Source organism: Mustelus asterias, chromosome 6, assembly GCF_964213995.1.
Source record: "Mustelus asterias chromosome 6, sMusAst1.hap1.1, whole genome shotgun sequence".
NCBI lineage: Eukaryota > Metazoa > Chordata > Chondrichthyes > Carcharhiniformes > Triakidae > Mustelus > Mustelus asterias.
In genome coordinates, this window is record NC_135806.1 from 5,112,446 (window position 1) to 5,139,822 (window position 27,377).

At 46.9% G+C, this 27,377-nt stretch overlaps 1 protein-coding gene across 2 annotated transcripts in view; it reads right to left on the minus strand.

Moving 5' to 3' along the window:
* The window catches only part of apba1b (amyloid beta (A4) precursor protein-binding, family A, member 1b), a 180,731-nt gene that overhangs the window by 40,712 nt on the left and 112,642 nt on the right, over window positions 1–27,377 (minus strand). Inside the window, exons 5-8 of one of the 2 annotated variants that reach the window (XM_078213970.1) lie at window positions 26,298–26,443; window positions 13,989–14,021; window positions 10,187–10,273; window positions 3,182–3,367 (exon numbers count right to left, since the gene is read on the minus strand). In XM_078213970.1, coding sequence (XP_078070096.1) covers window positions 3,182–3,367; window positions 10,187–10,273; window positions 13,989–14,021; window positions 26,298–26,443 — 452 coding nt within the window. The remainder of the gene's footprint in view (window positions 1–3,181; window positions 3,368–10,186; window positions 10,274–13,988; window positions 14,022–26,297; window positions 26,444–27,377) is intronic. The other variant, XM_078213968.1, reaches the window with a different exon arrangement.

A 27,377-nucleotide genomic window follows, 5' to 3' on the forward strand; every position in this document is an offset into this window, starting at 1 on the left:
AGGAGAGACAGAGAGGGAGAGACAGAGAGGGAGAGACAGAGAGACGGAGACAGAGAGAGACGGAGACAGAGAGAGACGGAGACAGAGAGAGACGGAGACAAAGAGAGACGGAGACAGAGAGGGAGAGACAGAGAGGGAGAGAGAGAGAGTAGAGACAGAGAGGGAGAGACAGAGAGGAAGAGACAGAGAGGGAGAGACAGAGAGGGAGAGACAGAGAGGGAGAGACCGAGAGGGAGAGACAGAGAGACGGAGACAGAAGAAGAGACGGAGACAGAAAGAGAGAGAGAAGAGAGAGAGAGACAGAGAGAGAGACAGAGAGAGAGACAGAGAGAGAGACAGAGAGAGAGACAGAGAGAGAGACAGAGAGAGAGACAGAGAGAGAGAGACAGAGAGAGAGAGACAGAGAGAGAGAGACAGAGAGAGAGAGACAGAGAGAGAGACAGAGAGAGAGACAGAGAGAGAGACAGAGAGAGAGACAGAGAGAGAGACAGAGAGACAGAGACAGAGAGAGACAAAGAGACAGAGAGAGAGAGAGACAAAGAGACAGAGAGAGAGAGAGAGACAGAGACAGAGAGAGAGAGAGCCAGAGAGAGAGAGCCAGAGAGAGAGAGCCAGAGAGAGAGAGCCAGAGAGAGAGAGCCAGAGAGAGAGAGCCAGAGAGAGAGAGAGAGCAGAGAGAGAGAGCCAGAGAGAGAGAGCCAGAGAGAGAGAGCCAGAGAGAGAGAGCCAGAGAGAGAGAGCCAGAGAGAGAGAGCCAGGGAGAGAGAGCCAGGGAGAGAGAGCCAGAGAGAGAGAGAGCCAGAGAGAGAGAGAGCCAGAGAGAGAGAGAGCCAGAGAGAGAGAGCCAGAGAGAGAGAGCCAGAGAGAGAGAGCCAGAGAGAGAGAGAGAGCCAGAGAGAGAGAAAGCCAGAGAGAGAGAGAGCCAGAGAGAGAGAGCCAGAGAGAGAGAGCAGAGAGGTGCAAAGAGGTTTTGGGATGGAATCCCAGAGCTTCGGACCCAGGCAGCACTGTCAATGGAGGAGCGATGGAAGTCGGGAATGTGCAAGGAGCTGAATTGGAGGAAATTGCAGCAATCCTGGAGGGTGTGAGGGCTGGAGGAGATCAGAGTAATTCTTCCAGCCCACACAGACTTGTGCAATATTGGTGGTCCTGTCTCCATCAGCCAGTGAATTGGGAAGCCTGCTCACCTCTCTTGCTCTTTCAAAGGCACTGCCATCTTCTGTACGTTTCCAATGCCGGGAGCGTCCAGAGCTTCTGTTTTCCTTCACCCACCATCCCATTCTAATCAATCAGCTTTCATTAGCAACACAACGACTTGCATTTATATAGCGCCTTTAACAAAATAACAACTCCCCAAGGCATTTCACAGTGACATCATAAAGCAATGTGACACACACACACACACACACACACACACACACACACACACACACACACACACAGAGTAGGATAGGTGTCAATAATTAGCTTTTAAGAAGCGAGAGAGAGAGGATGAGAGGTTCAGTGAAGCAATTCCAAAGTTTAAGGTTGAAGGCACAGTAACTAATGGTGGAATGATTGAAGCTGGGGAGGTGGACAGGGGTGGGTCAAGTCTCGAGGCATGGGTGAGAATTTCAGCAGCAGATCGAGTTGGCTGGTGTGATGGTGTTGGGAGTCGAAGGCTGTAGTGGCATCGCAGATATGTATCCAGACACTCACCTCGGAGTCAAACACCACCCCAAGATTACAACCACCGAGATGGATGCACATCCACTCCATCTGACGAAGGAGCAGCGCTCCGAAAGCTAATGGCATTTGCTACCAAATAAACCTGTTGGACTTTAACCTGGTGTTGTTAAAACTCTTACTGTGTTTACCCCAGTCCAACACCGGCATCTCCACATCATGTCATTGTATAAGCAGTCTAATCATTTCATAACAGTCTGGGGAGTGGGTGCTGGTGGTGGTGGTGGGGTTTGAGGGATCTGGGTGTGGTGATGGCATGTCAGGACTGCACGGTGGTTAGTTAGCACTGCTGCCTCACAGCACCAGGGGCCTGGGTTGCATTGTGTGTGGAGTTTGCACATTCTCCCCGTGTCTGCGTGGGGTTCCTCCAGGTGCTCTGGCTTCCTCCCACAGTCCCAGTGGATTGGCCATGCTAAATTGCCCCTTAGTGTTTTAAAGATGTGCAGGTTAGGGGCTTTAGTGGGGTAAATGCGTAGGGCTACATGGATAGGGCAGATGATTGGGCCTGGGTAAAATGAGCCAGTACAGACTCGATGGGCCGAATGGCCTCCTCCTGCAATGTAGGGATTCTATACTATTCTACATTTCCCAAAATAGTTGATTGGTTGCGATGCAGTGATTTGATTTAAGAGGTTTTTTTTGAAGTTCAGATTCTTTGTCCGTTTTGAACACGACCAGCAGCTCCCAATGAGCGCACAGTCGAACCTGTCCACATCCCTGAGCCAATACTCCGGGTGCCGGGAATCTGAAATTTAAACAAAGTTTCGAGTCCAGAACAATTCTTCTTCGGAACATTTTCTCCCTCTCTTCGGCTCTGAGGAAGAGTCACCTTCGATTCGAATCGTTAGCTCGGTGTCTCTCTCCACAGATGCTGAGTTAATCCAACAATTTCGGGGTTGATTTCAGCCATTATCTTTCCTGTTTTACTTAACAATGAAGGACAAAAAAAATCACCTGGAACTCGGTACAGATGTAATCAATTAAAGGTTAACACTTTGACTGGAATGTTTTGTTAGGAGCTGCTTTGTAGGGGCAGATATATCTCTCGAACAGTACAGCGCAGGAGGCTATTCAGCCCATCACATCTGTGCTGTATCGTCTTTGTCCATTTCCCTTTCTGCACCCCCTTCAAGTATTTATCCAATTCCCTTTGGATGGATCTGGATGAATCTACGTCCACCACCCTACTGGGCAAGGTATTCCAAATCCTAACTACTCCCTTCTTACTCAAATGTTTTTCTTGTCTCTGGTGCCCTTGAGTCACGGAAAACAGTTTCTCTGTGCCTACGCGACTGATGATTTTGAGCACCTTTACCAAATCTTCTCCTGGCCGTCTCTGCTTTAAGATACGCAGCTTTTTTGGTCTATCTGCGCCATGGAACCACCCCCCACTCCCTGCCCAACACCAGAACAATTCAAGCAAAGCCTCTCCTGCAAAGGTAGAAGTTCTACGTACATCTTCGGACTCAAAGACGTGACAGATCATCTTGTATTGCCTCTTTCCGTCGTGGGAGGGGTGAGATGCTTCCACATTGTCCTGGGAGTTGGAACGGGGCATGCGTCGACGGGCCATCAGCACAACGATATTCCCAATGTCTGCGATGTACGAAATGGTCCTTAGGGGATGGTCCATCATCGTTTCCTGAGAAAAGGAATGGAGGAAGAAAAGGTACAAACTCTGCAGAAACATCGCAAGTTCAAACACCATCAATTTGAGAAACCCAAAGCAGAAGGGTTTTTGCAGCAACCAATCCATTATTTCTCCACACATTCCAAAACAGTTCACAGAAATCTCTCCATTTCTGTCAATCTGTAAATTACAGAAAACCCTCTCATTTAGGAAACAATACATTTTCTTTCCAGATGTGATTCAGGTTGGCAGCATTTTCAGGGTGTGACGTGTACTCTACAGTGGCATTTATTCTACTCGATGAACATCGGTTTCAGTGGGTTCACGCTGCGTGGGGAGTTTTGCCACTACGTATTTTGGTCGACCCTGTTGAATCGAGCAGCCGATCACAAACAGCATTTATCGTCTGCACACACTGATCAACTAACCAGCACACAGCTCTCCCCACACCCCACCACATGCACACAGGCACGCACACACACAGGCGCACGCACACACACAGGCACGCGCGCACGCACAGGCACGCGCGCACGCACGCACACACACAGGCACGCACACACACAGGCGCACGCGCTCGCACACAGGCATGCACACGCACACACACAGGCATGCACACGCACACAGGCACACACACACACACACAGGCATGCACACAGGCACGCACACAGACAGGCACGCACACAGACACACACGCACACAGACACACACGCACACAGACACACACGCACACAGACACACACGCACACAGACACACACGCACACAGACACACACGCACACAGACACACGCACACACAGGCACGCACACACAGGCACGCACACGCACACAGGCACGCACACGCACACAGGCACGCACACAGACACACAGGCACGCACACACGTGAGCGTGCACGTGCATGCACCTGCACGTGTGCATACACATACACATGCATACACACATAGCCACACACTCAGCTATACCTTCTTATACCCACACCTACAGACACACACACACCAACAAAGTCAGACGCACACACACCAGCCCACACTAATATATACACACACATATACCAGTCTCCAGACACGCGCGCTCGCAGACAGACACGCGCGCCCGCAGACAGACACGCGCGCCCGCAGACAGACATGCGCGCTCGCAGAGACACGCGCGCCCGCAGACAGACACGTGCGCCCGCAGACAGACACGCGCGCCCGCAGACAGACACGCGCGCTCGCAGACAGACACGCGCGCTCGCAGACAGACATGCGCGCTCGCAGACAGACACGCGCGTTCGCAGACAGATACTCACCTACACTCATGTACATACCCATGCATGAATACACCCATGCACCAACAGCCAACCCACACGGACATGCATTTCTACCACTCTAGGCACATAGACAACCACCCACCCACACTCAGACTCCACAACGCAAGACAGATACACACACAAACCCCCTCACACAGATACAGAAATACAGGTACACCCACCCACCTCTAGTCCCACTCCATCACGTACAAGCCAGGGCACTGAGCAGAAATCATCACAGATTTGAACACAGCCAGAATTTTGCAGACATGCGACCACTAGCTAAATGCAAAATGCCACAATCTGTAAATCAAAGAGCTGGTTTGGAACACAAGCGAATCTGTCAAAGAGCAAAGAGGTGATTAGCTGTCACGGGGCAAGGCCACGGATCCTTGCTTACAGCTCAGAGCTGAACATTTCGGGTGATGTGTTAAGACTGCATTCCATCAAATCCATCCAGTGCAGCCTAAGTGATAGTGACATGGCTTTCAGCAAAGTACAAATAAAGCATTAAGTTTTCCATTTCCTATAATAGCTTGGAGCAGGATAGGGATGGCCGAGGCTCTGACCTCTCCCTGACCCCGCACTGTTTGAGTTGTCAGGGAGGAAGCTGTTTCGCTGAATACTTTGATTCAACACAGGAGGCTATTCGGTCCATTGCGACTGTGCTAGCTCTTTGAAAGAGCTAACCAATTCGTTCCACCTCTCTCACTAATACTCTTCCGCTGTGTTTTTTCTCCCTTCAACTCTTTCCCCATTTCTCTTTTGAAAGTTCCTATTGAATCTGCTTCCACCGCCCTTTCATGCAGCGCCTTCCAAATCACACCAACTCGCTGCGAGTTGTTTTTTCCCCCTTCACTGAGTGACAAAAAATACTTCCATCATCTCCACATTGGCCCTTCAGTCATTCACATTAACTCTGTGACCTCTGGACCTGCCTTTCTTCCAATGGAAACTGTTTCTCTTTATTCATTTCATCGCAGTGTTATGGACACCCCTATCAAATCTCCCCTTAACCTTCTCTGCTCAAGGGAGAACAGCCCAAGTCTCCCCACATAATGGAATCTCTCATCGCTGACACCAGGGCTGTACATCACTTTGTGCGGTTAATGCATAGATCTGCAGTTTTAAACCAGCCTTGCCAAGTTGTAGAAGCATTATCTCCTACTCCCCAGAGCCAGAGATAACGCCATCCGATCAAAACCACAGCCTCCTTTCTCAATCTATATTTCTTTCTTCTTTCTCGCTTCCCCTCCCCCCCCATGCTTGTTTAATTTTCACTCTCTCCTTTAGACAGAGTCACTAACTCATACAGGCCATTCAGCCCAAGTTCATGCCAGCCCACTGTCCAGTCAGCCCCAGTTCCCCACACCCTGCTGTATCCTGGTTGGCACAGTGGTTGGCACTGCTGGCTCACAGCGCCAGTGACATGGGTTCAATTACTGGCTTGGGTCACTGTCTGTGTGGAGTTTGCAGGTTCCCCCCGTGTCTGCGTGGGTTTCCTCCGGGTGCTCTGGTTTCCTCCCACCGTCCAAAAGACGTGCTGGTTAGGTGCATTGGCCGTGCTAAATTCTCCCTCAGTGTACCCGAACAGGCGCCGGAGTGTGGCGACTAGGGGAATTTCACAGTAACTTCATTGCAGTGTTAATGTAAACCTACTCGTGACACTAAAGAATAAACTTTAAAAAAAACTCTATCCCTTATTTCCTTCAAGTACCCCATCCAATTTCTCCTCAAAATAATTCAATATCTCCGCTTCCACCACCCTCGTAGGTAGCAAGTTCCAGCACGGTATCACTCCTGTAGAAATGTCTTTCTTCACATCCCTGCTCCCAACATCTTTCAACTCAATTTTAAATCTGCGTCCCTCAGTTTTTGTACCATCAGCCAATGGGACCAGTTGCCAACATTATCTGAACTTGTCATAATCTTGTAGACCTTTATCAAATCTCCCCTCAGCCTCCTTTTGCTCCAAGGAGAACAACCCTAACTTAATAACTAGAATCCCACTTCCCTGGAATCATTCTGGTGAATCTCCTCCACATCCTCTCTAGGGGCGGAACTTTCCCTTCCTGGCCGCCACGGGAATCGCGGCAGGCCGGATACGGACCATGCAAACGTCTCTTGACCTCAGGCGGTATTTTCTGGTCTTAGGGTGAGCGTGGACGGAAAGTCCCGCCCCAGGACTCTCAAATCTGGTGACCAGAACTGGATGTGAAATTTTATTGTGGCCTAACCGGAGTCTAACAAAGATCCAGCATAACTCCCCTCTTTTGTATTCAATGTCTCTGTTTATGAAGCCTAGTATCCCATCCACTTCACTAGTCACTTTCTCAATACATCCTGCTGCCTTCAAAGGTCACTGCAGTTGTACACCTAGGTCCCTCAATCCTTGCCCAGTCTCTCAGCTCCCACTCCTTCCCCCACCACATTATTCTCCATTCCTTCATTTCTCCTTCTCTCTCAGCCTTGCTCTTCAGTTACTTTCTCCTTCCACTTTTCCTTCAATCCTCCTTCTCTTGCTGGCCAGGTGCAACACGGGGAGAGGCCAACGCTTGGACAGTTAGCCAATGAGGAAGAAGAAAGTTGACCATTGGTAGGCCAAAGATTGGACCCGACATTCCGCTCCACAGCAGAGAGGGTGAAAGGGTGATTGAATAGAGATGGGCAAAATCATGTCAGGTTTTGGTAATAGGAAAAAAAAGGACATGAATTTCTATAGCGCCTTTTACAACCTCGAGATTTCCCAACGCAATTTACAATCAATGAAATACTTTTGAATTGTAGTTACTATTATAATGTAGCAATTGCTGCTGTCAATTTGCGCACAGCAAGATCAAATTACCTGGTTCGTTGACATTTATTGAGGGGTGAATATTGGCCAGGACAAGGGGAAAACACTTCGCCCTCCCTTGAATTAGTGCAACGGGATTGTTTACAGGGCAGCGCTCCATCAGTAATGGCACTGGGCATGTCGGCCTGAGAGCTTTGGATTCAAGTCACTGGAGTAGGACTCAAACCCGCAACCTTCAGACTGGAAAAGAAGAATCCATTTCCAGATTATTGGTGAGAGAGCAAGCTAGGAGATGGGGAATTTAATTTCGGAGGGAGTTGTGATCTGGAATGCACTGCCTGAAGAGGCTGGTGGAAGTAGTTTCCATCGTATCTTCCGAAAAGTAAATGGATTTGAAAAGGTCAAATTTGCAGGGACTCTGGGGAAAGAGCGAGGTGGTGGGGGGGTGGGGAAAGAGTGAGGTGGTGGGGGGATGGGGAAAGAGAGTGAGGTGAATGGGATCGATCTTTTAAATGTCTTCATTTTCCTTTTGAATCAGGTTGACACCAAGAGGGATAAGATGGACATATAATCGGGCTGGAGACCTGGTTTCTTTGAGGTTTTCTAAGCTCAGCATTCCGTTAAGTGTACCAGCCCAGCTCCACGAGGGCTCAGCTCCCCGTCAAATTGCTGAGGAGAGTGGTGAGAGAGAATACGGAACTGCGGTGGGTAAATAGATTGGAGACGCAGCTCAGCCGTGAACTAACTGAATGGTGTGGAACAGCTGTGAGGGGCTGAATGGCCTCCTCTTCATGCTGAAGGGAGTGATCGAGACCTTAACAGCTAACAGCGTTTCTGAAACAGACAGCAATAGATTAAAGTAACCGAAGGGACCCAGAATTCTGGCTTGGGTCACTATCTGTACGGTGTCTGCACATTCTCCCCATGTCTCTGTGGGTTTCCTCCGGGTGCTCCGGTTTCCTCCCACAGTCCAAAAGACGTGCTGGTTAGGGTGCATTGGCCGTGCTAAATTCTTCTTCAGTGTACCCGAACAGGTGCCGAGTTAGCGACTAGGGGATTTTCACAGTAACTTCAATGCAGTGTTCATGTAAGCCTACTTGTGACACTAATAAATAAACATTAAATTTAAATGCAAATGTGCGATGGAATTGAGAAAGGACACCATTCCGCAAGTAGGATATAGAACAGGTAGACTTCGAGACAGCCCAATAGCCTACTTTCCAAAACTCACCAATGGTAATGAATGATTGAGAATTTAAGGAACTCAACCTGGCAAGATGTGATCTATGAATTTCGATACAAAATGTTCTGTTTTATTCTGAAAATTAAGAGCTACATTTTGCAATTTACTGTAATTATTTGTTTACTGAAATTGTTTAATCCTTTTATTATTTTGTCCTTTGTTTTTATTTTAAAGGTTGTCTATATTAACGATGTTACGAATTACAATGACTTGTTTCATCGCCATAATTTGACATTTGCTATGGTTTGACAATAAATCAGTTCTCTGCCCGATTATCTAAAACAGAACCTTGCACCTCAGGAGGTTCCAAATCGAGGGGAGTTGGCAGCCAAGCTCTCCCAATGATGAAACTCAGCGAAGGAAAATTCTAACAGGTCAGGACATAGCGATCTACAAGATCGCTTTCTGCAGTCTTATAGAAACATATAAGATTATGAAGGGAATAGATAAGATAGAAGCAGGGAAGTTGTTTCCACTGGCAGGTGAAACTAGAACTAGGGGGCATGACCTCAAAATAAGGGAGAGCAGATTTAGGATGGAGTTGAGGAGGAACTTCTTCACACAAAGGGTTGTGAATCTGTGGAATTCCCTGCCCAGTGAAACAGTTGAGGCTACCTCATTGAATGTTTTTAAGGCAAGGATTAAGGGTTATGGTGTGCGGGCGGGTAAGTGGAGCGGAGTCCATGAAAAGATCAGCCATGATCTTATTGAATGGCGGAGCAGGCTCGAGGGACCAGATGGCCGACTCCTGCTCCGAGTTCTTATGTTCTTACGTGATGTAGGTACACCCACAGTGCTGTTAGAAAGGGAGCTCCAGGATTTTGACCCAGCAACAGTGAAGGAACGGTGATATATTTCCGTGTCAGGTTGGTGTGCGGCTTGGAGGGGAACTTCCAGGGGTGGTATTCCCTTGTGTCTGCAGCCCTTGTACTTCTACGTGGTAGAGGTCACAGGTTTGCAAGGTGCTGTCAAAGGAAGCTTGGTGAGTTGCTGCAGTGTGTCTCATAGATGGTCCACACTGCTGCCGGTGTACTAGTTGTGAAGGGAGTAAATGTTGTAGGTGGTGGATGGTGTTTCAGTCTAGCAGACTGCTTTCTCCTGATCACATTGAGTTTCCTGAGTGTTGTTGGAGTTGTACTCATTCAGATAAGCAGACAGTATTTCATCACACACCTCACCTGTGCCTTGTAGATGATGGACAGGCTTTGGGGGGTCAGGAAACACTTTACTTCATTTTTCATTGTCAGGAGAATAAATTGCAACTTTAATCCATTTTAAAATTTGCGCCCAGGGTCCATTCTGCCCATTGATAACACCTCCAAAGGCAACTCAATAAGGCTTGGCTTGTTGGTTTAAGCTGTGGCTTAGTGAGTAGCCCTCTCATCCACTGAGTCACTGGCGGTGGTTCTTACTTATCAACTACAAGATGTGTTTTATATCACCAATGGGTTTTTTGTTTAAGGCAGACTTCAATGGGCTGAAATTCTTATCCTCCAATCCTGGCCCTTACCTGCGAGTCGGCGTTGAGCACCTTAATCCTCTGAGTGGAGATGAAGAGGTCAACCTCCGTCATAGGCTGGGCCTCTCCTTCGGCGGCCTGTAATAGGAAAGTGCAAGACTCAGGAGGCCGTTACTGAGACACAGCTGCTACTAACACACTCTGAAAACATTTCTGACACCACCGACACAAAATTATTGATCATCCTTCAGGTTTCACCCCTCGTGGAAGCTTCCTATCGATAATACTTCCACAAAGAGCAAACGTGGAGATTAGCAATGGGCTGCTTGAGCCCCCAAATGGCCGATTCAACACCACCCGACCCTCCCTGGCTCCCAAATACCCTTCATCCAACTAAAATTATGGAGTTTTAGATTGACAAGAGGGAGAGAGTTCCAGATTTCCACTCCCCTTTGTGTGAAGTGTGTCCTGGCGTCACCCATGAACGGCCGAGTTCCAGGCTTGGTGGTTTGCCACCTGTCTTTCTGGACTCCCTCTTATTTTGAGGTCTTACCGCACTGAGCCCGTGACATTGAACTGATGGACAGGTAATTAATTACCTGCGCTTCAGTTAATACGAGCTGCATGTCAATCAATATTAAATTTTCACATTCACTGGAGAGAGAGAGAGAGAGTGAGAGAGAGATTCACATCAGCCAAACGCTCATGCATTTTAAGCTTACTTAATGTGATTGGGTTCGGATTCTATTTAAAAGGATAAACTGAAACAAAGCTGGGTTTAAATACGTTTATCAAAGCATAGAACAACAATCCGGATAAATAAAAAAATTAGGGTTGCAATGCGTTGATAAGACGGCTGGTAATCCAGCTAACATGTTGCGCTGACAGAGTGTTAAGGAGAAGCTTTGCACCTTATCATAAGGAAGCAGCGAGCGAAGGTTAAAAGCGACCCATCAGAATACAGAACACCCAGAGGACAAGTCGCCCAAGGTTGGTCTTGTGTGTAAGAACAGGAAGTAGGCCATTCAGCCCCTCTAGCCTGTCCCCTCATTCAGAAAGGTCATGGCTGACCTGTATCTTGATTTCATCCACCTGGCTTGCCTCCACATCCTTTCACACTCCTGTTTCAGTCAAAATCTATCAATCGCAGATTTAAAGTGATGAACTGAGTGCGCATCGATTGCTTTCCATGCGAGAGAGTGCCACACACCCAGTAGCCTTTGCACCAAGAAGTGTTTCCTAACTTCTCTCCTGAACAGTCCAACTCTGATCTCAATTGTCCCCTGACCCACAGTGGTTCGCACTGCTGCCTCACAGCGCCAGGGACCCAGGTTCAATTCCAGCCTTGGGTGACTGTTCGTGCTGAGTCTGCACGTTCTCCCCGTGTCTGCGTGGGTTTCCACCGGGTGCTCCGGTTTCCTCCCACACTCCAAACGATGTGCAGGGTAGGTGGATTGGCCATGCTAAAGTGTCCCTTAGTGTTCAAAGATGCATAGGTTAGATGGATTAGCCATGGGAAAGTGGTCCTTATTGTCCAAAGAGTACAGGTTAGGTGGATTGGCCATGATAAGTTGGTCCATTAGTGTTCAAAGATGCGTAGGTTAGGTGGATTGGCCATTAGTGTTCAAACATTCCTGCAGAATGGGGATGATGTGAATAATGGAAGTAAAACATGAGAAAAAATATTTTAAAAGCCCTTGGCGTCCATGTGGAGTCTGTACATTCTCCCCGTGTCTGCGTGGGTTTCCTCCGGGTGCTCCGGTTTCCTCCCACATTCTAAAGATGTGCAGGTTAGGGGGATTGGCCATGGTAAATTGTGGGGGGTGGTGGGCCTGGGTAAGATACTCGTCTGAAGAGTCAGTGCAGACTTGATGGGTCGAATGGCTTCCTTCTGCACTGCAGGGATTCTCATTGAGGTAATTTAGTACTGACACAGAATTTACAGCACAGAAACAGGCCATTCGGCCCAAACGGCCCTTATGGTCCACACTGACCTCCACCCAGTCTGCTACATCTCACCTGATCATCATATCCTTCTAACCCCTTCTCCCTCAGGCCTATCCATCTGCTCCTTAAATATCTTTCCACCAAACACCTCAACCACTGCTCACATCAAAGCTTCAACCTCGGGGTTCGAAAAGGAGCTGGATAATTAAAAAACACCAGAGCACGAAGCAAAAACAGAAAAGGAGGTGCCTTATAAAACACCATTCTGGTTGGATATGAAATGTACACAACTTGCTGCAGGAACAGAGAGAAGGGATTAAATAAAATGGCAACGCTTTGCCTTGCCAGTGTCACTAGGGACTGTGGGAGGTTACAGAAAATAAAAAAACAAGGTTCAAGCTTTGGGAATCTCCCCCCTCCTAAAATTAGGTGGCAAAAAATGAATTAAAAGAAAGCAAAGCAAGTTGTCAAAGGAGCAAGAAACGCAAAACAATGAAACAGTTAGAAGTCTCACAGCACCAGGTTAAACTTCAACTGGTTTATTTGGAATCATGAGGTTCCGGAGCCTTGTCCCTTCATCTCCTGGTGACTCACCTGATGAAGGAGCAGCGCCCCGAAAGCTCCTGATTCCAAATAAACCTGCTGGAGTCTAACCTGGTGTTGTGAGACTTCTTACTGTGCCCCACCCCAGTCCAACGCCGGCATCTCCACATCAAAAGCAGTGAAAATAACAGCCAGGGTTTCATATCTTAAAAAAACAGCCATCGCAAACTTTCTGCATCCAGTCATCTGCAGGCAATCAAAGCTGGCGAGGTGGGAAAGATTTCCAGTTGTGTGAGATATCTGGGAATTGGGTAGGGATGAAAAGCAAAGGAGAGCAAAAGATTCATCAGTACAAGTGGCTAAACGGGGAGAGTAGGGTGACTTGGCAATGCCAATTAAACTGCCATGAAACAGGGCCCTATTTCAGCCAGCAATCAGCCGTCTCCACCTGTCTCCTCCCGGCATCCCTCTCAAAAGCAAAAAGAATCAGTTTAACTCGCGGAAGAGGAGCGCTGGCGACAGCCGCGGAATTCTAGAGAGATTTGAAAAGCACAATTGCCCCAGTTTCAGTCCTTTAACTCCTTCATAAAAGCAAATTGCAACGGATGCTGGAATTCTGAAACCAAAAGAGAAAATGCTGGAAAATCTCAGCAGGTCTGACAGCATCTGTATGGAGAATCTGTGGAACTCTTTGCCGCAGAAGGCTGTGGAGGCCGGGTCATTGAGTGTCCTTAAGACAGAGATAGGTAGGTTCTTGATTAATGAGGGGATCAGGGGTTATGGGGAAAAGGCAGGAGAATGGGGATGGGAAAAATATCAGCCATGATTGAATGGCGGAGCAGAGTCGATGGGCCGAGTGGCCTAATTCGGTTCTGATGTTTTGTGGAGAGAAAGGAGCTGACGAGTTGAGTCCAGATGACCCTTTGTCAAAAGATAAAGCAATTACAAGTTGTCAAAGGGTCATCTGGACTCAAAAGGTCAGTCCTTTTCTCTTCTTACAGATGCTGCCAGACCTGCTGAGATTTTCCAGCATTTTATCTTCTGGTTTCTTTAACTCCTTCAAACTGCCACGGGCCATGAAATTTACACTCGACATTTTACCAGGAGCGGGCGCCTGAGAAAAGCAAAAGGGGGAAATGACTAACGGCTCCATGGTGGGCGACACAGACGCCGGTGGGATCCTGCAAGCAAGAAGCCACCGAGGTGACAACAAGTTGTGTGAATTCTGGGGGACTCTGGATGCAGAAAAGTAAGCGATAGCAAAAAAACAAAAATATAACCCCAACGAGTTTCAATAGGCCAACAAAAATAAAAGCACATAGCAAAGCAACAAGCACAACATCAAGCTGATGAGGTACTGCACCTTCTTCCTGCTTTTGGTCAATTTCTGGGCCATCTGCTTAGCATGAAACAGACAAGAGATAGGAGAACAGTTAGAGCAAAAACCGACAGACACACTCGTTGAGAAGCAATTACAAGTTGGAGAAGTTTGCTCGGTGCACAAGGATCGACAGGACAAGCAATAGAAACAAAAATAATGGTGGCAAGTCTTTCGATTGTTGTTGATTTCCAGATGGGAATTACAGACATTCATGAGGACAAGTGCTTTCCCGTAACGACCTTTTCGTCAAATGGGAGAGGCGAGAAAAGTCAGATTTCAGAAACAAAAAGTGGGGCAGCTCGGTGGCACGGCGGTTCGCACTGCTGCCTCACAGTAAGAAGTCTCACAACACCAGGTTTAAGTCCAACAGGTTTATTTAGTAACAAAAGCCACTAGCTTTCGGAGCGTTGCTCCTTCGTCAGGTAAGTGGGAGTTCTGTTCACAAACAGGGCATATAAAGACATCTACATGTCTTTATATGCCCTGTTTGTGAACAGAACTCCCACTTACCTGACGAAGGAGCAGCGCTCCGAAAGCTAGTGGCTTTTGCTACCAAATAAATCTGTTGGGCTTTAACCTGGTGTTGTGAGACTTCTTACTGTGTTTACCCCAGTCCAACGCCGGCATCGCCACCTCACAGTGCCAGGGAACTGGGTTCAATTCTGGCCTCGGGTCACTATCTGTGTGGAGTTTGCACATTCTCCCCGTGTCTGCGTGGGTTTCCTCCGGGTGCTCCGGTTTCCTGCCACACTCCAAAGATGTGTGGGTTAGGTTGATTGGCCATACTAAATTGACCCTAGTGTCAGGGGATTAGCAGGGTAAATATGTGAGGTTACTGGGATACAGCCTGGGTGGGATTGTGGTCGGTGCAGACTCGATGGGCCGAATGGCCTCCTTCTGCACTGTAGGGATCCAATGATTCTGTGATCATTTCCAACCAACCACTGTCATGGAATGATAGAATCCATACAGTGCAGATGGCCATTCGGCCCATCGAGTCTGCACCAACCACAATCCCACCCAGGCCACTGCGAGTAATTTTGCCAAAACATAATCCAACAAGCGAAAACAAACACCTGAGGTTAGAGGATACAACCACAATTACATAAACTGTGCAGGCCATTCAGCCCATCTGATGTTTATGCTCCACATGAGCCTTCTACTGGCCCTCCTCACCTCACCCGATTAGCATATCATTTTATTCCAATATAAAAGCAAAATACTGTGGATGCCGGAATCTGAAACAGAAAGTGCTGGAAAATCTCAGCAGGTCTGACAGCATCTGTGGACATGATGTGGAGATGCCGACGTTGGACTGGGGTGGGCACAGTAAGACGTCCCACAACACCAGGTTAAAGTCCAACAGGTTTATCTGGAATCACGAGCTTTCGGAGTGCTGCTCCTTCCTCAGATGAGTGGAGAGGTAGGTTTCACAAACACGGCATATATAGACAAGGACACAATTAATTATCTTGCAGTTGAGTCTCTGTCTATATATGTTATGTTTCTGAACCTACCTCTCCACTCACCTAGGAGCAGCGCTCCGAAAGCTTGTGATTCCAAATAAACCTGTTGTGAGACTTCTTACAGCATCTGTGGAGAGAGAATAGAGCCAACATTTCGAGTCTGGAGTGTTTCTTCAGAAGGAACTCTTCAAAATGCAGCTAACAAAAATACAACAAAACTTACTCCAACTGATAAATCAAAGGAAGGGTTTAATAAAGAAACATCATTCCTCCAAACTCGGGGCCTCGCCCTGGGTCACTCCAAACTCTCCACAATTCTACATAGTTCCTTATTTATAGTGAATCAGCTGGTCAGCTGACTAACATCACTCTGTAATTGGTTCCATGGTTTACTGGGTCAGCTGACCCTTACATCTTGTTCCCACTGGTCACATTACATCCAATACAAAGTTGTCACTGGTTACATTCTAACAGATGACCCTTCATCAGAGCTGATGAAGGGTCATCTAAACTCGAAACATTGGCTCTATTCTGTCTCCACAGATGCTGTCAGATCTACTGAGATTTTCCAGCATTTTCTATTATTCTACTCCTTTTTTCCCAATGTATTTATCCAGTTCCATCTCTTCGCCTCACTCAATCCCTGTGGGAGCGAGTTCCACATACTCCCCACTCTCTGGGTAAAGAGGTTTCTCCTGAATTCCATATTGGATTTCTTAGCGACTATCCGATGCCCCCACCTCTCCCAAACCGCCCCCTTCTGGTCTCCCCACACAAGCCAAAACATCTTCTCTACATCCAACCTGTAATCTTATTTTGTTTTATATCGTTGCATTTGGCTAGGCCAGAGTTTGTTGCCCATCCCTAATTGCCCTCGAGTGACTCACTAGATCATTTCAGAGGGCATTTAAGAGTCAACCACATTGCTGTGGCTCTGGAGTCACATGTAGGCCAGACCAGGCAAGGACGGCAGATTTCCTTCCCTAAAAGGACATTGGTGAACCAGATGGGCTTTAAGCCAATCAAAATGGTTTCATGGTCATCAGTAGATTCTTAATTCTAGATGTTTTATTGAGTTTAAATTCCATCATCTGATAGAACATAGAACATTACAGCGCAGTACAGGCCCTTCGGCCCTCGACGTTGCGCCGACCAGTGGTACCAATCTAAAGCCCCTCTAATCTACACTATTCCAATATCATCCATATGTTTATCCAATAACCATTTGAATGCTCTTAATGTTGACGAGTCCACTACTGCTGCAGGCAGGGGATTCCACGCCCTTACTACTCTCTGAGTAAAGAACCTACCTCTAACATCTGTCCTATATCTCTCACCCCTCAATTTAAAGCTATGTCCCCTCGTGCTAGCCAACACCATCCGAGGAAAAAGGCTCTCACTATCCACCCAATCTAATCCTCTGATCATCTTGTAAGCCTCTATTAAGTCACCTCTTAACCTTCTTCTCTCTAACGAAAACAACCTCAAGCTCCTCAGCCTTTCCTCATACGATTTTCCCACCATACCAGGCAACATCCTGGTAAATCTCCTCTGCACCCTTTCCAACACTTCCACATCTTTCCTATAATACGGCGACCAGAACTGTACGCAATACTCCAAATGCGGCCGCACCAGAGTTTTGTACAGTTGCAGCATGACCTCCTGGCTCCGAAACTCAATCCCTCTACCAATAAAAGCTAGATGATGGTGGGATTTGAACCCGTGTCCCTAGAGCAATGCCACTGGGTCTCTGGATTTCTGGTCCAGTAACAATACCAGTAAAACACTGCCTCCCCAGAGGACTTCTATCAGGTCAACGCATAGCTTTTGCTTTTCTAGAGAAAACAGCTACAGCTGGTTCAGACATTGCTGATAGATCGAACCTCTCAATCATGGCACTATTCTTGTATATCACTTTCACACCCTCTTGCGTTGTATCCTTTCTGTAAATGGGATACCAGAACAATGCACAGTAATCAAATGAAATCAAGTCCCCATACACGTTTAGCATAACTGGAGCAAGATGGAGGCCACATAGTCTTTGGAAAGCAAGAATTCGAGTTGGGCCAAAGTACAGATATACAAACCACAAAGTCTAATAAGGCCATTAGAGCACACCATTGGGATTAATTTCTAGAGGCTAAAGGGATGATCCTTTAAAACAGAAATGAGGAGGAATTTCTTCAGCCAGAGAGTGGTGAATCTGTGGAACTCTTTGCTGCAGAAGGCTGTGGAGGCCAGGTCATTGAGTGTCTTTAAGACAGAGATAGATAGGTTCTTGATTGATAAGGGGATCAGGGGTTATAGGGAAAAGGCAGGAGAATGGGGATGAAAAAAAAAATCAGCCATGATTGAATGGCGGAGCAGACACGATGGGCCGAGTGGCCTAATTCTGCTCCTGTGTCTTATGGTCTTAACTTCTCAATTCTATCCCTCTAGAAATTAATCTAATGGCCTTATTAGGTTTAGACTTTGTGATGTATATCTGTACACCCTTGGATCTCTCCGTTCTTTGGCCCTCCTTGAATTCTTGCTTTCCAAAGACTATGTGGCCTCCATCTTGCTCCAGTCAGAACTCACCACCTATCTGTCCTGAAATTCATTCCAGAAAACAAGGCAGATTGCCAGACTGGTGAATGCCGGAATATTCTGGATGCGATTGTAAGGTTTCTCATTCTCAAAACTAGGTCATTCTTTATTGGTAAAGGCTGTGCGAGCAGGAGAGAGAGAAAGAGAACGTTCTGCATTCTGGGACAGTCTCACTGTGAGCGATGGCGTGGATAGAAACACTGCATTTCTGGCACCTCACACTGAACCCTGAAAGGACATAAAAGGCCGAGAATAGAATGTTCGGCTTATCATCGAAAAGGATAAATGCTTCAAGAAGCAAGGACAGCTCCCAGTGCGAAAAGCACATTTGGGCAACGGTTCAATTAATGATTTAAACAGAGCAATAAAATGTGGCGGAGGTTCAATGACAAAGCCAAATTTACTGAACATCAGAATCACTGCTGAGCTCAAACTGACATCAAAGCTAGGTCTCAACCACCAATTCAAGCGTGGTTAAGAGTCGGCCAGTCATGGAGGGTTTTGACAGAATGAATCAGGAGAAATTCTTTCCACTGGCAAGGGAGTCGGTCACAAGAGGACACGGATTGTAAGCAATTGGAAAAAGAACCTGAGGGGGATGACGAGAATTTCCTTTTTGGTTTTAAAACCCATCCTCTGCTATCATGTTCGCACTCACATTTACTGGGGCGGCACGGCGGCACAGTGGTTAGCACTGCAGCTTCACAAGTGCCAGGGACCCGGGTTCGATTCCCAGCTTGGGTCACTGCCTATGTAGAGTTTGCACATTCTCCCCATGTCTGCGTGGGTTTCCTCCGGGCGCTCCGGTTTCCTCCCACATTCCAAAAGACGTGCTGGTTAGGGTGCATTGACCCGAACAGGCGCCGGACTGTGGCGACTAGGGGAATTTCACAGTAACTTCACTGCAGTGTTAATGTAAGCCTTACTCGTGACTAATAAATAAACGTTTTTTAAAAAGCAGCGAGTTCATAGAATCTCTACAATGCAGAAGGAGGCCATTCGGCCCATCGAGTCTGCACCGACCACAATCCTATCCAGGCCCTATTCCCATAACCCCACATATTTACCCTGCTAATCCCCCTGACACTAGGGTTAATTTAGTATGGCCAATCAACCTAACCCGCACATCTTTGGAGTATGGGAGGAAACCGGAGCACCCAGAGGAAACCCAAGCAGACACGGGGAGAATGTGCAAACTCCACACAGACAGTCACCCAAGGCCGGATTTGAAACCCATGTCCCTGGCGCTGTGAGGCAGCAGTGCTAACCACTGTGCCACCGTGCAGAGTTGTGATCTGGAACACCCTGCCTAAAAGGGCGGTGGAAGCAAATTCAGTAACTCTTTGCAAAAGAGAACTAGATGTAGATTTGGGGAAAGAAAGGGCTTTGGGGAAAGAGCAGGGAGGAGTGGTTTGGGATGAATTAGCCCGCTTTTTCAAAGAATTGGGCACAACAACGGAATGGCTCCTTCTGTGCAGTACTGTTAAAACAATAGAAGCTGATGTCTTCTGAAATGCCCACAGTGTATTTGTCACAGCCCTGGATCACTGTACATACAGGAGGTCTTGTTGCGCAGTGGGAACATCCCTACCCACTGGACCAGAAGCTCTGCGTTCGAGTCCAACGCCAGGGAGGAGCATTCAACACAGTTCAACGCGCTGATAACCAGCCCAGGAATCCTTCACCAGAACTATTCCCCAAGGAGTAAAAAAAAATGCGGAGATATGCTTATAAAAAAAACCTGTAGACACAAATCTCTCCACAACTCCCAGAAACCTGTGGAACTGAAACTAGGTTAACAAAAACCGTGTAGATCAGCGATCACTCGATTAGGAACAAACTGAAAAAAAAAAATCATTAATGAAATATTCTTAAAATGCACAATGCATCATCTTGTGAAAATAGTCTTTGAAAAAGTGGCAAAGGGATTGGGTTTTTGTAAGAGGCACATTTATCATAATTAGCACATCAGTTCTCCGATGCTTCAATACTTGAAATATTCAGGAAATATCACGCAGAGTCTGTGAAAGTTGTACTGAGGAATTCTAGCCTGGCAGTGATCTTGATTGCCAAACAAGCCCTCCAGCTCCAAGACGAGGGAGGTGGTTTGGAGAATGCCTCTTCAGGATATCATGAGAACTCCAAACTGATTTTTTAAAAGACTTGTAGTGTCTTTTGGAGTCGATTGAAAATAAGCACAGTCTCCCCAGCTCGGATTGTGCTTGTTACAGACAACATTACACACGCAGTAGCTTTTCAAATCAAGGACACATGTAGAATTACACAGAGGACACGGCACAATCTGGTGAACTGGTGCGGCAACAATAATCTCTCCCTCAATGTCAACAAAACGAAGGAGATTGTCATCGACTTCAGGAAGCGTAAAGGAGAACATGCCCCTGCCTACATCAACAGGGACGAAGTAGAAAGGGTCGAGGGCTTCAAGTTTTTAGGTGTCCAGATCACCAACAACCTGTCCTGGTCCCCCCAGGCCGACACTATAGTTAAGAAAGCCCACCAACGCCTCTACTTTCTCAGAAGACTAAGGAAATTTGGCATGTCAGCTACGACTCTCACCAACATTTACAGATGCACCATAGAAAGCATTCTTTCTGGTTGTATCACAGCTTGGTATGGCTCCTGCTCTGCCCAAGACCGCAAGGAACTACAAAAGGTTGTGAATGCAGCCCAATCCATCACGCAAACCAGCCTCCCATCCATTGACTCTGTCTACACTTCCTGCTGCCTCGGCAAAGCAGCCAGCATAATCAAGGACCCCCCACACATTTTCTCTTCCACCTTCTTCCTTTGGGAAAAAGATACAAAAGTCTGAGGTCACGTACCAACTGACTCAAGAACAGCTTCTTCCCTGCTGCTGTCAGACTTTTGAATGGACCTACCTTGCATTAAGTTGATCTTTCTCTACACCCTAGCTATGACTGTAACTCTACATTCTGCACTCTCTCCTTTCCTTCTCTATGAACGGTATGTTTTGTCTGTATAGTGCGCAAGAAACAATACTTTTCACTGTATACCAATACATGTGACAATAATAAATCAAATCAAATCAAACACAGATTACGCAGTCTTACTGATCTGCACTGGTATTTATGTTTCATACAATTCTCCTCCAAGCTAAATCACCTCACCCCATCAACGTATCCTTCTAAAACCAAAAGAGAAAATGCTGGAAAATCTCAGCAGGTCTGGCAGCATCTGTAAGGAGAGAAAAGAAACATTGAGTCCAGATGACCCTTTGTCAAAGTTATATATTATGACAAACGGTCATCTGGACTCGAAACGTCAGCTCTTTTCTCTCCTTCCAGATGCTGCCGGACCTGCTGAGATTTTCCAGCATTTTCTCTTTTGGTTTCAGATACCAGCATCTGCAGTAATTTGCTTTTATGACGGATCTTTCCAATCCTCTCTCCCTCATGTTTGTCCCATTTTCCCTTGCATCCCATTTGCCTTAAACAGTGGGAGTGAGTTCGGCCATCTCACTACTCTCTGGGTAAAGATGTTTCTCCCGAATTCCCCGATTGGATTGACTCATGTCGATAACTGCTACTCTTGTGCTCAAATGGCAACATCTTCTCTACGTCTACCCTACTGCACACACTACATAATTGTAAAGGCATCGGTCAGGCCAACCCTGAGCCCACTCTTTTTCTCAAGGAAGGAGTCTCAGTCTGTTCAGTGGTATTATCGCTAGACTATTAATCCAGAAACTCAGCTCATGTTCTGAGGACCTGGGTTCGAACCCCACCACAACAGATGATGGAATTTGAATTCAATAAAAAATATCTGGAATTAAGAATCTTCTGATGACCATGAAACCATGGGAGAAACCCATCTGGTTCCTTTAGGGAAGGAAATCTGTTGTCCTTACCCAGTCTGGTCTACATGTGGCTCCAGAGCCACAGCAATGCAGTTGACTCTTAACTGCTCTCCAAGGGCAACTAGGAATGGGTAATAAATGCTGGTCCAGCCAGCGACGCCCATGTCCCACGAACGAATAAGAAAAAAAATAATGGCCTTTTTTGTGGCACTTCCTCCAACCTCTTCAAATATCTGGACATAAGGACTTCAGAGAAACAGAGCGTCCAGGGTGGGTTTCATGGAACAAGAGGTGATTTTGTTTGGTCTGATGACTGAATCAACTCAATGGAATCTGAACTGGGACCGCGATGATGGATGCTGAGGGGAGGCAGAAGTTCGGAAAAGAGGGTGTTATCTACAAGGGCTTGGAATATTTAAGCCAATCCCTGTCTGAATAATTTTAAAAATAATTCATGTGATGTGGACATCGCTGGCTCGACCAGCATTTATTTCCCTATCCTGAAGTGCCCTGAGAAGATGAGCTGCCTCCAACACTACTCAACCTCTCTGGTCCCAAAAGAGAAATTAAACTCATGGAGTCCCATTCCCGCAGTTAGTAAATTGTTTGAGATATAATTTTATTTTTAATTCTTTCTTTTCTTTGTCTTCTTATTTCTCACCCACTTTCCAAATCCAATCTTTCTTTCCCTCACTTTTTGACCCCGATATGATCTAATTCACCTCATTTCCTTCTCCATTGATCCTCGGTATCATTCTCAATGCTTAAACCACATTGGTTAAGGAGATAGATCGCTGGTCTACATGAGGTCCCAGACGTCTTGTTGCATTGTCATTAGATCACCCCTCCCAGCGAGTTACGACACACATTCATAAGAACATAAGAACTAGGAGCAGGAGTAGGCCATCTGGTCCCTCGAGCCTGCTCTGCCATTCAATAAGATCATGGCTGATCTTTTCATGGACTCCGCTCCACTTACCCGCCCGCTCACCATAAACCTTAATTCCTTTACTGTTCAAAAATTTATCTATCCTTGCCTTAAAAACATTCAATGAGGTAGCCTCAACTGCTTCACTGGGCAGAGAATTCCACAGATTCACAACCCTTTGTGTGAAGAAGTTCCTCCTCAACTCAGTCCTAAATCTGCTACCCCTTATTTTGAGGCTATGCCCCCTCATTCTAGTTTCACCTGCCAATGGAAACAACTTCCCTGCTTCTATCTTGTCTATTGCCTTCATTATCTGATATGTTTCTAGAAGATCTCCCCTCGTTCTTCTGAATTCCAATGAGTATAGTCCCATTCTACTCAGTCTCTCCTCATGGAATCAACCTAGTGAATCTCCCCTGCACCCCCTCCAGTGCCAGTATATCCTTTCTCAAGTAAGGAGACCAAAACTGTACACAGTGCTCCAGGTGTGGCCTCACCTGCACCTTATACAGCTGCAATATAATTTGAGCTAAACGGTGAAGGGGAAAGGTCTAACTAATGGGGCTCACGGCCAGATGCCTCATCCCAGGAAAATCTGGGCCCAGATATTTTTCAGGAATCCATACGGGCTGCTATCTGGATGAAAGGCGGGCTGCGAATTTTGGGTTTAAAGTTTATTAACCAAATTCTGGCCCTGTGATCTTAACCAATTGCAGAGTGCGATGCTACTGATCCACCATGCTTTCAAAAGCTCACGGTGTTCTCATTTGTGCTCTCCATGGGGGCAGCACGGTAGCACACCAGCAAGCACTGCTGCCTCACAGCGCCAGGGACCCGGGTTCGATTCCCGGCTTGGGTCACTGTCTGTGTGGAGTCTGCACGTTCTCCCCGTGTCTGCGTGGGTTTCTGCCGGGTGCTCTGGTTTCCTCCCATAGTCCAAAAGATGTGCTCGTTACGTGCATTAGTCATAGAATCCCTATAGTGCAGAAGGAGTCTATTCGGCCCATTGAGTCGACACCGACAACAATCCCACCCAGGCACTATCTCCATAACCCCACATATTTGCCCTGTGAATCCCCTTGTCACTAAGGTCAATTTAGCATGGCCAAGTGACCCGAGGCCGGAATTGAACCCGGGTCCCTGGTGCTGTGAGGCAGCAGTGCTAACCACTACGCCACCATGCTGCCCCTAGCACTCATGCTAAATTCTCCCTCAGTGTACCCGAATAGGCGCCGGAGTGTGACGACTAGGGGACTTTCACAGTAACGTCATTACAGTGTTAATGCAAGCCTGCTTGTGACACTAATAAATAAACTTAACTTATTTATGTTTTGGTGGTACCTGTTGACAGAGGAACAGCGAGCAATTCAGCCCTTCAAGCCTATTCCACCAGTCAAGGTTACTCATTGGACAACACATGTGTTGGACAGACTCCTAACAGTCAGAAGACCCGCCTGATAAACCCAGAACAATTTAACTCCTTTGGGGACAAAAATAGTTTGAATAAGTCCACATCAAGATTGGAACCGGAGTTTAAAAAAAGCAAATGTCCTGTAATTAACAAATTATGGGAGTTAAGGGTTCGCGGAAGATCCTGTGAAGGGTGCATTGCACAGAAGCCATGAAGAGCTGCAAATTCTTATTGGTTGCAATAAATAAAAGGAACACAATTATTTCATAATTAAGTCTCTTGTAAAATACCACAAGGATAAAAAGACGATTCCTTCTCCAACAATCCACCATTCAATTGGGATTTTGCGAGAAAGGTTAAAGGTTAGATTTTAACAGTTGGTGCCCAGATGCTTCAGTTTTGAGTCTAATTTTGCTACAACATTAAAATAAGAACATTCATCCCTTAGAGGGACTTATGACTGGTGCTTTCCTTTCTGTAGATTGGTGTAACGGTTCGGACTGCCTGTTAATCACTCCAGGCAGTGCTTCCCTCCAAACACAAGCAACCCCAGACTCCATAACTCACAAGAACAAAGACCGAGGCGACAGAGGGACATGAGAGAAAGAGGACAAGCCAGGGAGAGCGAGTGAGGGCAAGAAGAGCAAGCGGGAATGGATAACCGATAGAGAGTGAAGAGACGGGGAGGGAAAAGGGAGTGAGAGAGGCAGGTAGAGAAAGAGACAGAGGGACAGAGAGAGATACAGAGAGAGCAAAGAACAGTGTGGGGAAAGTGAGAGAGAAAAAGAGAAGATTTGCAATTCTGTAGCACCGTTCATGACCTTAGGATGATCCAAAGCATTTTGCAGCCCATGATGTAGCCTTTGGAGTGCAGTTCCGGCTGTAATGTAGGAAACACTGCAGACAATTTGCGCACAGCAAGATCCCAGGCAACAATGTGACAGTGACATTAACAATTTGCATTCCTTTAGGAAAAGCACCCGGAGGAACAGTCAAACAGGAATTTGACACTGATCCACATGAATAAATATTGGAGTAGATGGCCAGAAGCTTAATCGGAAAGATAGACAGTGATGTTGGCTGAGGGATAAATATTGTAAGAAGTCTCACAACACCAGGTTCAAGTCCAACAGGTCTATTTGGTAGCACGAGCTTTCCGAGCGCTGCTCCTTCATCAGGTGAGTCTGAAGTTGCGTTTTTGGTTGTAAAATGCTTTGGGACATCCTGAAAGATGCTGTGGAAATGTAAGTCTCTCTCTTACCTAAAATAAGATTAGGTCAGAAAAGAATAGGTCGGAAAAGAATACCTGATGAAGGGGCGGTGCTCTGAAAGCTCGTGGTACCAAATAAACCTGTTGGACTTTAACCTGGTGTTGTGACTTCTTACTGTGTCCACCCCAGTCCAACGCCGGCATCTCCACATCATGGTCTAGGATGCTGGGAAAAAATCTCTCTTCATTTTATAACAGTGGCTGCGGGATCTTTTACATCCACTGTGCGAGGGCAGACTCTGTTTAATGTTTCAGATGGTCTGAATCATTGCTAAGCAAAACTTCAATCTTATCCACATGAAACAATGGCACAGTGGTTAGTACTGCTGCCTCACAGCGCCAGGGACCTGGGTTCGATTCCGGCCTCGGGTCACTGTCTGTGTGGAGTCTGCCCGTTCTCCCAGTGTCTGTGTGGGTTTCCTCCGGGTGTTCCGATTTCCTCCCACACTCCAAAGAGTGTGGGTTATGTGCATTGGCCATGATAAATTGCCCCTTAGTGTCCAGGATGCATAGGCTAGAGGGATTAGTGGGGTAAATATGTGGGGAACAGGGATAGGCACAGGTGAGATTGCGGTTGGGGCAGACTCGATGGGCTGAATGGCCTTCTTCTGCACTGTAGGGATTCTATGATTCAACAATTGGGTAAGAAATGTTTAGTTGCCAATGAGGGCGTCTACCTTGCTGTTTGTGCGCAAACTTTGTCAGTTCTAATGTTAAAACTGTGGGTAACATCCCCGTCAAAGAACACCTCATGATCACCGACAACGCAATGCAGAAGGAGGTCATCACCTTGATCCTGCTGACTGCTTCCTGGGCTTGCATCATCCGCACGTTCTTGGAGGGGGTTTTGTCAGAGAGAAGCTGGGTGGAGCCCAGATAGTTGGCTGCAAAGATGATGCCATCGATCAGATCTTCCGGGTCGCAGGGTCCAGGGACTGCAAACCAGAAAACACAAACACTCCGTCAGTCACCCCAGGCAAAACCGCAACCAGACAGAGAATGGCCATGGGTGATCTGCGACCGGGGAGGAGGGGGGGGGCACAATTGGCCAATTTTGAATCGATAGAATCTGTGACAATTCCTGACCTCCTGCCCCTAAACTTCCATTGGGTCAAACAGTTTATATTTTCCCCAATAATCTTTAGGCTAATAATCTACAGCGTTTTAAGAAGGGTGGGTGCAATGCTTCCTTGTTCATGTTCCTGATGGAGTTTCACCCAGATAATGTTCATGGCAGCGTTTAGAGGTTAATCTTCCATTTGCTAGACACAAGTCAGGAGTGTGATGGAATACTCCCCACTTGCCTGGATGAAAAACAGAAATATAGAAGATAGGAGGAGGCCATTTGGCCCTTCCAGCCTGCTACACCATTCATTACAGTCATGGCTGATCGTCCAACTAAATAGCACAATCTGCTTTGTTCCATAACCTTTCATCCCATTCGCCCCAAGTGCTATATCCAGCCGCCTCTTGAATACATTCAACGTTTTGGCACCAACTACTTCCTGTGGTAATGAATTCCACAGGCTCACCACTCTTTGGGTGAAAAATTGTCTCCTCATCTCTGTCCTAAATGGTCTACCCTGAATCCGCAGAATGTGACCCCTGCATCTACAGTCTAGTCCTGTTAGAATTTTATAAGTTTCTATGAGATCCCCCCTCATTCGTCTGAACTCCAGCAAAAACAATCTTAACCTAGTCAATCCCTCCTCATACATCAGTCCCGCCATCAGCCTGGTAAACCTTCGCTGCACTCCCTCGAGAGCAAGAACATCCTTCCTCAGAAAAGGAGGCCATAACTGCACACAATACTCTAGGTGTGGCCTCACCAAGGCCCTGTATAATTGCAACAACGACTGCAGCTCCAAC